General features: G+C 35.5%; 1 protein-coding gene across 1 annotated transcript in view; it reads right to left on the bottom strand.

Annotated features, from left to right (window-relative positions):
- The window catches only part of LOC136826989 (enolase-phosphatase E1-like), a 100809-nt gene that overhangs the window by 66368 nt on the left and 20004 nt on the right, over positions 1 to 14437 (bottom strand). The window contains 9 exon segments of the mRNA XM_067084637.1: positions 860 to 919; positions 1231 to 1290; positions 1701 to 1760; positions 3820 to 3879; positions 5366 to 5425; positions 8757 to 8816; positions 10013 to 10072; positions 12366 to 12425; positions 12838 to 12897. Coding sequence (XP_066940738.1) covers positions 860 to 919; positions 1231 to 1290; positions 1701 to 1760; positions 3820 to 3879; positions 5366 to 5425; positions 8757 to 8816; positions 10013 to 10072; positions 12366 to 12425; positions 12838 to 12897 — 540 coding nt within the window.

Genomic DNA, 14437 nt, shown 5'->3' with positions numbered 1-14437 from the left:
TGAGATTGTTAACTGTTGGTTTAACTGTATTCTAAACTAACCTGCCCGTAATCCAGCAAAATCAATAAACTGGTGCCCTGCAGGTCCCAGTGATGTCGGATTAGTGATGGTCGACTTATATTTCTACCACACCAGTACACAATACAGACAAGTTTCTAGTATTTGAGCCTCCTTAATTGAGGTTCTCATATTCTCTTTTGGCTATTATTATTGCTTCTTTCATTCCAGTTTTAATGAATATTCAATCATTTATTTTGGTACTTTCCCTTAGCATTCAAGTCACAAGCTTCCTTCCTTACTTCATTGACTACCTATCACAATAATTTCGTAATTTAAAATGTTGAGGCAACAAACTTAGATGTCAAAGTGTTTATTAAGAACAAGTAGTTTTATAGGTTATAATCAATACCATGCATTATCTTCAAACGTCTCATTGACAAGTCACCACAAGCATTACAGGAAACAATAAATTAGCTTTGGGTCAAGTGGCCCAGCACCCGGGCTTCCCATGGCCATTCAGTGCTATGTCACAGTACAGAAGTCAGTTTTATTTATTCTACAATTCACAAACTATGCAAGTACTTTTCATGAAAAGGAAAAATAAAGTCTTCATGAAAAGATACTATTACAGTATACATGGGCATCAAGTACCACTAAATTTCTTAAGTGACATATGGCACCAATTAGCTCTGCATGACCCTAATAGATCACAATACCTGTGTACTGATGTGCCACCTGTGTAGTATTATACGATGAACCACAATATACATGAGTAAACTATGGAAATTAAAATAGTCTAGCTAAGGCATCCAAACAAAGGCTCTATGTCCTCCAGTGCATAAAGTCAAAAAGTTCATACCTTAGGTGCTTTTAAGGCAGTACCCTGGTAGTTCCAGCCAATGGGCTTTCGTGGTGGGTCCTGAAATATTTCCAAGCACGTCAAGGCATATGACACTGAAATGCACTCCCTCAGGGAATAATAACCACTGCAGGGAAATTTTCTTTTAGGGGCAGGCCTTGCAAATTATTGCACAATTAAACCACTGTAATTATCTAGAGAACATAAACCTTTCCTGCTCAGCCCAACATAATTCTTCAATGTATAATGGCAGAATGCCTATTCCAACCTACTGTATTCTTGCACATAAAGTACCTTAGAAAAAGATACGAATTCATAAGCACAAAAATCCAAAAATGCTTAAACCTTGAGAAAAGACAGAAACTTCATACCTCAGGCATTTCCAAGGCAGTATCCTCAACAGTGCAAACAATAGGATTGACTGATGTGGCCTGAAACATGACAGAATTGTTTCAAGACATTATAACTTTTCTATCAATGGAAGCATGGGCAAAAGATCTGGTAACATAGTACATGAAAGATTGCTTAATACTACATCAGGCAGATTAGGAATTAAACAGATCTCAAGTTGATTTTGCCACTTATTCACACCTCAAGAGACAAGTGTGCTCCACTCAGTATTGTATCTTTTGTATTAATACTTCTCTCATACAACTAATTACCTTAAGAATGGGAAAAGCAGCCCAAGAAAAGGCCACATAATTCTTAGGACTTTAATGCAAAGCCCCTTTTAGTTACAGCAATATTTGCCCAAAAGTAGCTTAAAAGAATGATAAAAATTCCTAAATGCAGATTACCATTAAAGGCTTCAACCCTGAGAAAAGAAACTTCAATTTCATACCTTAGGTGTTTCCAAGGTAGTATCTTCAATGTTGCAAACAACAGGTTTGACTGCTGGGCCCTGTAACATGTCAAAAGTAACTCAACACCTAATTTGCATCACTAAAAGGTGAGTCACACTAAGGTCATTAAGGCTGCTATATTATTTCTTACATGAAATATCAATTCAATGTCAGTGCAAAAATTTAAAAAATAGAACATCACATGCCAACCAAGGCATCGCTTTAAATGGTTTCCTCTGATTAACTCCACAACAGAGTTCAATACCGGGAACTTAACCAAATAAAAAGATGGCAGTTTTTGAAGAAGGAAAAAAAAAAAACTCTTCCTAAGGCTAAATAATTCTTATCTGTCGATAAACACACCACAAACAACTTTAAAAAACATAGTTCAGATTGAGCTTGGAAAACCTAATTGGTCATATCTTAGCCAGTTCCATACCAGTATTCTTGCTGTTCCAACCAAGAAGCTTCTGTGTCATTCCCCAATATTTTATAGTGAGACATGGAAAATTTCACTGAACTGTATTGTTCCACTTAATATAACTATGGCAAAAACTTTAATTCATCATTTCCATCATCTGATGACCACATACATCAGTATGTTAATTATTTAAAGCTTAAATCAATACAAAGCACCAAATTACACACCTTCATAAATAACATTTTTCTTACACACTAGTTTATCATAAGATGCACTATTCAATGTAAAACCAATCCCATTCTCACCTTCATCCTTTAAAGAATGCACCTGTTCCATCTGGCTGGTCTCTTACAGCTGCTAGTATTTTGACTTTCAATGGATGGGATGAGGGGATGTTCCCTATCACTAATGGGTTAGTATAAAAAGTGTCCATGTACAACTTCATTTGTACATCACAACACATCAATCATAAAATGCCCGAATTGCTATTTCAGATGTAGAATACAAGAAGTTTCATAGACATGGCAATCTCTGACTCAAGTGGCAGTCCTGATCTATGGTCAGCCTTGCAGGAGGTTCATCCTGAAGTGTGGCATTCCATATGAGCCTCCAAAGTGCAGCGAAGTACAACAAAGGCTTCCTGAGGCCTAGAAACTGCCACAGCATAGATAATTTAAGAGGAAGGAGAAGCCATAGCCTTTGAAGAATTACCCTTTTGAACAGTTGTCACATTGCAACTAATAGGCAGAGAAACATCTCCATATAACCACTCTGAGGATGGCTGCTAATTCAATTTTTTTTCTTGAAGCCCACTAAGGAGGAGAGTCTGATAAATCCATCCTGGATACTCCCAAATATATCTTGGAAATGGCTTGCCTCAGCCAGGACACTGTTCCTCAACAGCAGGGCCTTGTCTTCCAAAGGTAAAATCTAAGAGCTCTCTAGGGGCTTGGCAAGGAGTCGCTCTCCAATATTAGTGAAGGAGAATAGCAAAAAGGAAGTGATAACATTATTTGGGAAATGTGTCAGGTCTCTGTCATAAAGTCATTAATAACATCAAACAAATAAGAAATGATCAATGAATGAAGTTCTGCTAAAGAGAACCAAAGTCAGTTCCTTCTAACCCAGGGAGACACATCAATAATGAATTACAAAAAAGAGTGAAGGTTAGAAAAAACCTGTGCAAGAAACTATACACAGAAAGTCTAGGATAGCCTCAGATGTTGGCACTACCAGGTCACACAATGGAATGAGTGTAGTAGCAAGTGGCAGTAAGAGGTTGACCAAAGGAGCAGGTGTTCTTTTCAGGTTAACTGTGTAAACGGATTAATTCTGCACAGAATAATACATCTTATAATTAATTGATTATAATAACCAAATAAAAAATAAATGCTGAACAATATCATCAGACAATCTCTTTTCCCCCATTACTCCAAAAGTCAATACTCCATCATATAATAATGCTATTTTCAAAAATATCCTCTACAAGATAACTACGTCTGTAATTATTGAATGGATGGTAATTAAGACCTTCCCATGGCTATAGCATTTCAGGATGCCTCAAACCATACCACAAGCAAACTTATGTCATTTTTAACAGTGTCCTGTACTACAGTAATGTACCTCAAAATAAAATAAAACAATAAAGTTGACATCCAAAAATCAATTAACCTTCAAGTATTCTCAAATTTTCATACCTTAGGTATATCCAAGACAGTGTCCTTATTCTGCCAGCCACCAGCCTTGTGTGGCAGGTCCTAAAATAATTCAAACAGATAAGAGAAAAACTTCACTCAAGTGTATTAATTCAACAAACAATGTCAACAGAAAAGTTACACTAATTAATTAGAATACAGCATTTCCACTATTTGAAGGGTTATATCAGAAAGTCAACAACAGTACAATATTTAAGAGCTTTACTTTACATTAACCAAGCAAAATATTACTTGTATGAAATGGCTGACTTTTTTTTTAATATGTTAGCATCCAAGTCACTCTATCGAGACTTTAATAATTTCATTCTCTTCTTAAAGATTTGGCAAATTCAGGTTGTGCAATGAATATGAGTATTGAGAGTCAATGTAAATAAAAACAAAGATTCTACAAATAAATATTAAAGGACTGTACCTAAAATTACAAATTAATTTCCTTCAAGGAACATGACCCAACAAAAGGGAATTATTTGTGGTTCCCGTATTTAGATAAGATAACAAGAAAATGCGTCTATTCTAGAAACACTTGAAAGTAGTATTTCTATCATATCAGTATACAAGACAGACAGTTTCTAGTATCTGAGCCTCCTCAATCAAGGCTCACGTAAAAGACACCCTAATTTAGAGGTAAGAAACCTGTACAATTAAAATTTTTGAGAATGTAACCACTTTATAGTGTTATAATTTTGAAGCTGAATTTAAACATACAGTGTTCACACACAGAGATTACCTTTAGAAAAAATTAAAGGCATACTGAATCAAAACTTTTGTTTTGACACAGTCTCCAACCTTTTTTTTACTATTAGTGTTGCTTCTCTACAATCCAATTTTAATGAACATTCAATGCTTAATTTTTGGTAATTTCCCTTAGTATCCAAATCACAACCTGTTTCCTTGCTTCCTTACCCAGCTCTAGATGCTTCACCAAAAATTAAATTCAGCGTTGCTTCAAGGTGAAATTTAACTTTATTAAGTACCCTGCAAAGTATTTTTGTAATTTAAACAGTAAGGTCAAACTCACATGAGAAACAATGTTTGTTAAAAAATATAGTTTTATAGGTTGTAATCAAAAACATGCACTGCCCTAAGATATTTGAAAGTCACCACAAGCATTAAGGAATAAATGAATGTTTCAAATTTGCGTCATGTGACCCAGCAACAGGACCTCCCAAGGGCATTCAGTGCTAGGGGCATAATAGATCATAGTACAGTATTCAGTTTTACTTATTCTACAGTTTATAACCATTGCAATAACTAATAACAAAAAGAAAAATAAAACATTTATAAAGATACCATTAAAAGCTGTGCAACAAATGGCACTAAATTTCTAGAGTGAACTGTGGCAGCAATAAGTTCCACATGACCCTAATAGCACTCAAAATATGTGTGTAATAATGATGTGCCAGCTCTGCAGTATTGTACAATAAATCCTCATGTACTTAGGTAGACTTAAGGAATTTAAAATAAAATAGCTTAATCATTCAAACACAGGCTTTCCAGCCTTCAGCACATAAAGTAAAGAAGTTCATACCTTCGGTGCTTCCAAGGCAGTACGCTGGTAGTTCCAGCCAATAGGTTTTCGTAGTCGGACCTGAAATATTCCAAAGCAAGTCAAGGCAAATGCCACTGAAATGCACTCCCTCAGGAAATAAATATTCACTAGAGAGAAATTTTCCAAAAAGAAAAAATCTCTGATGCCAGAAAGTATGATAATTATTGCACATTTTTTTTTTATGTGCTTGTTTTTCCCATTTGTATGGGGTAAGCACAATGCCTTCTTTTTGAAGGACTTTGATTTGGCTTTGGGGTAGACTGTAGTTCGATCAGCTGCCCTGCCTATCATCGCTTAGACCCCGGTAGCATATGTACATGTATTGTACCAGTCACCAGCTCCCTTTCTCCCAGCACCGAGGAGTCGTTGTGTGGTTAGGTCGACAGTCGAGACGTGTGAGGTGTCTGTTATGTTTTTAGAAGATGTTGGAGTGGCTTTGTTTGTGTGTGTATTAGCCTGTAACACCCATTTGCTTGAAGCAAACCTATCCGTTGATTACATACATAATACCCAGGTGTACAGTTAACCACTGTAATTATCTAGAGAACAAGAACATTTCTTGCTTAAAGCCACAAAACTTCTTGAATGCCGAGTGGCATAATACCTTTTCCAAATTACTGTATTCTTGCACATAAAGCACCTTAGAAAAAGATAGGAAATCATAAACAAGAATCCAAAAACTGGTTTAACCTTAAGACAGAAACTTCATACCTCAGGCATTTCCGAGGCAGTATCCTCAACAGTGCAAACTGACTGATGTGGCCTGAAACATGACAGAACTGGTTCTATCGATGGAAGGCTGTGCAAAAGATCTGGTAATGTAGAACTGCATCAGGCAGATATGGAATTAAATAAATCTGAAGTTTTTTTACCTCTTAATCCCACCTCAAGAGAAAAGCATGCTCCATCCTGCATTATATCTTCTGATACTAGTACTTCTCTTATACAATTAATTATCTTCAGAAATGGAAAAGCAACCTAATAAAAAGCCACATAATTCTTAGTAATTTAATGCAAAGCCCCTCTTAGTTACTGCAATATTTGCCCATTAGTACCTTAGAAGAAAGATACAAATTCCTAAATGCCACTGACCATGAAGGGCTTCAACTTTGAGAAAAGAAAGCCATAAATTTCAAACCTTGGGTGTTTTCAAAGTGGTATCTTCAATGTTGCAAACAACAGGTTTGATTGTTGGGCCCTGTAACTTGTCAAAAGTAACTCAAGACCGATAATCTTGGGAAAGGAATTTTGCATCATTAAAATGTGTGTCACACTAAGGTACAAATTCAGAATGCTAAATTATTTTACATGAATTATAATTCAATATCAAATTGCACAAATTACAAAAAAGCATCATCAGATTAAATACTTGACACTGATTAATTCCACAACAGAGTTTGATGCAAGAAATTTAACCAAATAAAAGATAGTGATTAATGAAAAATGAATAAATCTTTCCCTATGGCCCCATAATTCTTAGCAGTTGACGAACGTACCATAAACAAGGTAAATTTTTCTTAAAAGAAAATAAAACCATACCCTCAAGTGTCAAAAAACATAATTCTGACTGAGCCTGGATAATCTGAATGAACATAACGTAGACAATTCCATAGCAGTACCCTTGCTGTTCCAGCCAAGAAACTTCCATGGTATCCCACAATATTTAAAAGTGAGACAAGGAAAACTTTACGGAACTTTATTACTTCAATTAATACAACTATGGAAAATATTCTGATCAATTTCATGTCTTCCATCATATGATGACCATAAACATCAGTAAGTTAATTAAAGTTTAAATCAATACAAAGCACCAAAATATGCAATGTTTATAAAATCACATTTTTCTCATAAGATGCCCCATTCAATGTAAAACCAATCCCATCCCAAGCCTCATCCTGAAAAGAATGCATCTGCTCCATCTGGTTGCTCTCTTACAGCTGCTAGCATTTACATTCACCAGGAACTGGAATGATGGAACAGTCCCTATCATTAATAGGTTAGTATGAAAGAAGGTTCATGTATAACACAGCTTGTTCATTACAGTACAACATATTAGTCTTAAGATGCTTGAACTGCTATTTAGGAGGGAGGAAAAGACAAGCTTCCCAGGTGTGGCAATTCTATTATTCAAATGACAGCCCTGTTCAATGATTTGCCTTGAAGGAGGTTTGGCTTGAAGTTGGGCATTCTGAATTGAGCCTCCAAAAGCCCTCAAAGTACAGCAGAGGTTTGTAAACAAAGGGAAAGTATCCACAAGCCTTAGTGCTCAACTTTGCAGCATGATGACATGCTTTCTGATTTCTTGATACTGCAACAGGAAAGGTAGGTTAAAAGGAAAGAGAAGCCATAGTCTTTGTTGTACTAATCCTTTGAACAATTGTCCAGCTGCAACTCTAGGGGCCAAGGAAAAAATATCTACATATCTATGAGGCACTGCATGTTTAGTCTTTAACATGTGTACTGAGGCATATTAAAACAATATCATAACAACAGCCTAACAGCAAACCTTCACCAAACACTAATCAGCACTCAATTTTCAAACCATTTCAATTCAGCAGAGATTATTATACTGTTTTCCAGTTCATATATATTTCAAATAAAGCAAGAATTAATCTGATCAAAATTCACTATTAATGGTCAAAACCAAGATAAAAAAAAGTAGATAAAATTAAGATAAAAAAATTCAATAAATAACTGTCCACACAATAACACAAAAAAATAAGAAATTACCAATAAAAGAAGTCCTTCCCAAAACGAAAGATTGGGTATTTACTCAAATCCTGCAAAGAGAACCAAAGTCAGTTCTTTCTAACACACACATGAACACTGATAATGAATTGCACAAAAAACCAATTCAAGAAACCATACAAAGAAAATCTAGGAAAGTCTGCTCAGACGTTGGCAATACCGAGTCACACAATGGAATGAGTGTAGTTGCAAGTGGTACTAAGAAGTCGACCAAATGGAGCTGTGCATTCTTTTCAGTTAACTGGGTAACTGGGATTAATTCTGCACAGAATAGTGTACCTCGTAATTAATGGGTTATAATGACCAAATATAAAAAATGCTGTACAATGTCATCAGACAATCTCTTTCCCCCCCCCTTTACTCCAAAAGTCAATACTCCATCAAACAATAATGTTATTTTCAAAAATATCCTCTACAAGATAACTTTGGCTGTAATTATTGAATGGATGGTAATTAAGACCTTCCCCATGGCTACAGCATTTCAGGATGTCACAAACCATACCACAAGCAAACTTATGTCATTTTAACAGTGTACTACAGTAATGTACCTCAAAAGAAAATACAACAATAAAGTTGGCATCCAAAAACCAATTAACCTTCAAGTATTCTCAAATTTTCATACCTTAGATAAATCCAAGACAGCGTTCTTATTATTCCAGCCACCAGCCTCATGTGGCAGGTCCTAAAATAATTCAAACTGAGATGAGGGGAAACTTCACTCAAGTGTATTACTTCAACAAATGACGTCAACGGAAAAGTTACACTAATTAATTACAGTACAGTACACCATTTCCACTATTTGACTATCTAATAGTTTCATTCTCTTCTTAAAGAGTTGGCAAATTTAGGTTGTGCAATTAATATGACAATAATAATAAGAGGAAAAAAATTTCAATGCCTTAAACTATGTGGTTCATGAGAGTCAAGGGTAAATAAGAAGAAGTTTCACAACTGCACACTAAAGCACTTAACCAAAAATTACAAATTAATTTCCTTCAAGGAACATGACCTAACAAATGGGAATTATTTGTGGCTCCCATATTTAGATCAGATAACAGGAAAATACGGTATGTCTGTTCTATAAACACTAAAAGTACTGTTTCTACAACATCAGTATACAAGACAAGACAGTTTCTAGTATTTGAGGCTCCTTAATCAAGGTTCACGCAAAGGACACCCTAATTTAGAGGTAAGAAAACTATACAATTAACATTTTTGTGAATGTAACCACTACATAGTTTTATAATTTTGAAGCTTAACCTAAATATACAGTGTTAAAACAGAGAGCACCTCAAGAAAAAATTACAAGCATACTAAATCAAAACTTTTGTTATGACAGTCTCCAACCTCGTTTTGCTGTTAGTGTTGCTTCCCTCATTCCAATTTTAATGAACATTCAGTGCTCCATTTTTATACAGGTTATAATCAATATGTATTACCTTAAGATATCTGAATGAAGTCACCATGTGCATTAATTAATGAATGAATGTTTGAAATTTGGGTCACGTGGCCCAGCATCACAACCTCCCAAAGGCATTCAATGCTAGGGGCATCATAGGCCATAGTATTCAGTGCCACTTATTCTACAGTTCACAACCTGTGCAAAACTTACCACAAAAAGAAAAAAAATAAAATGTTTATAAAGACAACATTAAACTTGTGCACCTAAGCCACTAAATTTCTAAAGTGAACTATGGTAGCAATAAGCTTCGAATGACCCTAATTACAGTCAAAATACGTGTAATACTGTGCCAACTGTGCAGTATTGTATAAAGAATCCCATTGTACTCAGGCAGATTTAAGTTAATTAAAATACACTAGCTAAAATATCCAAAACAAAAGCTTTCCAGCCTCCAGCACATAAAGTAAAGTCCATACCTTCGGTGCTTCCAAAGCAGTACGCTGGTAGTTCCAGCCAATAGGCTTTCGTGGTGGGTCCTGAAATATTTCACATCAAGTCAAGGCAAATGCCACTGAAGTGCACTACCTGAGGCAACAGTATCCACTACACAGAAATTTTTTGGAAAGAAAAATTTCCTGACACCAGGAAATACAGTAATTACATTAGCGCACCGAGATAACGGACTGTGGTTGATCATACTTACAGATATATTGGTGCAAAATGGAAATATCAATTTGAGGGTTTTCACCTTCGGATCGAGCGCCAAACTGTTTCTTCAAATCAGCAGCCTTTTAAAAGGAATGCTGAGAGTTTGAGCCAGGGATAAAGTGCATCACCCATGCATGAATACTGTACAGTACATGTTTATGCTTAAGGTACACTGTAATTTCACTTTACAATACTGTACTGTATACTGTCAAGCAGTTTATATTAACCTGTTAAGTGTCCTTTATGAGAGATGTCACCACTCCTGTATTGTCACATTTTCTAGCTCGCTGAGCAGTCATTTGGTCTGCAAATTTTTATGCTTTTTTGTGTTCTTTTTTTACACTGATATTGAATTTTTTATAAAGATATTAGGATAATAAATAATGTAGAATATATGAAAAGATGAAAGAATTTATTTTGCATTCTTATATTCTAAAGATTATAAGCATGAAACATAAAAGGGAAAAAATTATTCCTTTGAATGCCATTCCCCGAAACACAGAGCCAGTTGATTAGTGAACTGTTTAACTTCATTTTCATTTGTGCATATCATTTTAGTGCACGAGATATTGCAGGCAAACTTTCTATATATTTATCTAGAAACTAGATAGAAAATCTGTTCATTACTGTTACAATGTGCTCCATGACTTTGTCATCCAAAAACTTCTAAAAGAACTCCACGGGTTTCCCTTATCATGAACATTAAATTTCACGCCTTTGAGAAAACGAAAAGTAAAGGGAACTCCAGGGGTTTCCCTTATCCTGAACAAAAAGTTCATAGAATCCACAGCACAGCACGAGAGAGAGAGAGAGAGAGAGAGAGAGAGAGAGAGAGAGAGAGAGAGAGAGAGAGAGAGATACTATCTCTTCAGGCAAAAGATTTTTCTTTCACTTTAGATGGCTCATTATGGGGGATAAATGGAATGAACCAAGAAGAAATCAGTCGTTTATCAATGAATGCCAGAAGCGTAGCGAGAGGCGGAGGTGGTTGTCCTCTTGTCAGACTGTATTTCCCTTACAAAAAAAAAGCTGCCACTTATCGCTAATTTAGCTCACAGTGTTACTGACTGATGTTCCTACAATTTGTATAAGAGGAAAGAGCATTTCGGACCAAATTCAGTAGCGCACCAGCCTTGAAAGAGGTAAAATGTATTACTTCGTTGAAGGCAGTTTGATGTGGGATGCCGGCGACCGAGAAATGCCATCGGTGATGCTTAACAGGTTAATAACAAGGCTTTTATCTTACTTTACGGGTACTGTTTGTTTATATAACTATACTTTATAGCAAAAAGGAAAACGGAACAACTTCAACACTGTGAGAGAAAACGACTATGCTTCCTTATACAGGATTAACTTGATTATTCGTCACACTTCTGTAAAACAGATTAATTTAATTTGCATTAAAGATTTATTTAATTTTATTAAATATTTTATAGATATTTTGCTGTTTTTACATTAATATCAATATTCTAAAATGAGTAAATCATTGTTATAAGCCTTTTAGGGGTGTATATACTTAAGAGTAACAGTTGTAGGAGGGTAATGTAAAAAGACTTTGGGTGTTTTGGGATGATGGTTTGGGGTGTATTTTTGTCTGAAATATTAAGTTGTTTTGGTATGATAATTTAAGGTATATTTTTGTCGAACTACTAAATTAGTCAGTGAACTGTTAAAATAAACAGTTATAAGTGTTTTAGTTTAAGGGGTACATGGTAAAAATACACTTTACGTATAGCAAAAGCACACATTCACAATATATATATATATATATATATATATATATATATATATATATATATATATATATATATATATATATATATATATATATATATATATATATATGTATATATCAGAATTCCTTTTATAGCGGTGTATGCTCTGACACTTTTATCCGTTATCTCAGTGAGCTACTGTATTGCACAGTTGACCATTGTAATTATATATAGAACATAAACACTTCCTGCTTAAGGCCACAAAATTTTTGAATGTCCAATGGCAAAATACCATTTCCAAGTTACTGTATTCTTCCACATAGAGTAACTTTGAAAAAGATACAAAATCATAAACACAAAAATCCAAAAATTGCATTAACCTTGAGAAAAGTGAGAAACATCATACCTCAGGTGTTTCCAAGGCAGTATCCTCAACAGTGCAAACAATAGGCTTGACTGATGTGGCCTGAAACATGGCAGAACTGGTTCAAGATAGAGTATTTTTCTATCAATGGAAGCATGTGCAAAAGATCTACAATTGTACAGTAGTACTTGAAGGAATGTTTAATTCTACATCAGGCAGAGAAGGACTAAACAAATTTGTTTTAGCCTCTTTGTCGCGCCAAAAGAGACAAGTGTACTCCACTCAGCATTGTATCTTTTGTACCAGTACTTTTCTCATAGAATTATTTATTTTGAGAATGGAGAAAGCGACCCGATAAAAAGCCACATAATTCTTATGAACTTAATGAAAATCGTCTCTTAGTTACTGCAATATCTGCCATAAGTACCTTCAAAGGAGGATACAAATTCCTATAAGCAAATGACAATGAAGGGCTTCAACCCTTGAAAAAAAAAAAAAGTCATAAATTTCATACCTTAGGTGTTTCCAAGGTAGTATCTTTGAAGTTGCAAACAACAGGCTTGAATGTTGGGTCCTGTAACATGTCAAAAGTAACTCAAGACCAAACACCATTGAAAAGGAATTTCACATCACTAAAAAGTGAGTCACTAAGGTCGTTCAGAATACTAAATTATTTCTTACATGAAATATTATTTTAAAATAAAGAACAAAAATATGAAAACCTTCAATTTAAATGCTTCCCTCAGATCAGCTCCACAACAGAGACTGGTACCAGAAATTTAAACAAATAAAAGACTCCAATTATTGAATAACAAAAATTCCTCCCAAATGCCTCATAATTCTTGGCAGTTGATGAAGATACCACACACAAACAAGGTATATTTTGTTTAAAAGAAAATAAAACCGTACCCTCTAGCGTCAAACAACATCATTCAGATTCAGCCTGGATAATCAAAATGGTCATACTTTAGACAATTCCACAGCAGTACCCTTGCTATTCCAGCCAAGAAGCTTCCATGGTATCCCACAATATTTCAAAGCGAGACCAGGAAAACTTCACTGAACTGTATTACTTCAATTAATACAACTAAGGAGAAGACTTTAAATCTATTTCATCTTTTCAAACGTATGATCACCATAATAATCAGTAATAAGCAGCAAAATATGCAACATTATAAAATCATATTTTTTCATACAAACCCATTTATTATGAGATGCTCTGCTCCCACATTCATCCTGGAAAGAATTGCACCTGCTCCATCTGGCTGGTCTCCTATAGCTACTAGCATTTATGCTCACCTGGGATCGTAGGAGGGAAGTCCCTATGATTAGGATTTGTATGGAACAGCATTCATGTATAACATCGCTCGTTCATTACCACAAATTAATGTGATGCTTAAAGTGCTATTCTGGAGGAGGACAAGAGATGCTCCCAAGATGTGGCAATTCTATGATCCAAGTGGCAGTCCTGTTCTTTGATTTATCTTGAAGAAGGTTTGGCCTAAAGTGGAGCATTCCAGTATGAGCCTCCAAAGGGCCAAAAAGTAAAGAAAAGGTTTGTAAACAAAGAGACATGATCCACAAGACTCAGTGCTCACCTTTGCAGCAGGTTGACCTGCTTCCTGAGCCCTTGAAATTGCAATAGATAAGATAAATTAAGAGGAATGAGAAGCTGTAGCCTTTGCCAAACTGGCCCAGTCAGCAATTGTCCCACTCCAACTCTAAGGCCCTAGGAAAAAATATCTAGATATCTGGGAGGTATAAATGCATGAAAGTGGAGTGGCATCTCCACATACCCACCCTGACGATGAGGAAGCAGAATCAACCCTGAAGAGAACAGTATCATGGAAAAGTCCTGTGGCAGCAGAAGGGGATAGAGCACCTGATCAAGACCTCAGAGAGGTGCTAAGAGAGAACAGCCAAAGTTAGAAACTAAAAGGCAGGACTGAATTACTTGGCATTGGGACAACACAATGTTGTAGCCCAGAGTGAATGGAAGGAAGCAGGAGTGCTGGTCTGTCTTCTGTCCAGGATGCAAGGCAAGCTTGAGTGGCTCAATCCACATAAGAATCTACACAAATTCTTCCATGTCAGCAATGTTGCACACCTTCTCC

Source organism: Macrobrachium rosenbergii, chromosome 41, assembly GCF_040412425.1.
Source record: "Macrobrachium rosenbergii isolate ZJJX-2024 chromosome 41, ASM4041242v1, whole genome shotgun sequence".
NCBI lineage: Eukaryota > Metazoa > Arthropoda > Malacostraca > Decapoda > Palaemonidae > Macrobrachium > Macrobrachium rosenbergii.
Note: the sequence above shows the minus strand (reverse complement) of the source record. Positions and strands in the feature narration are given on the sequence as shown.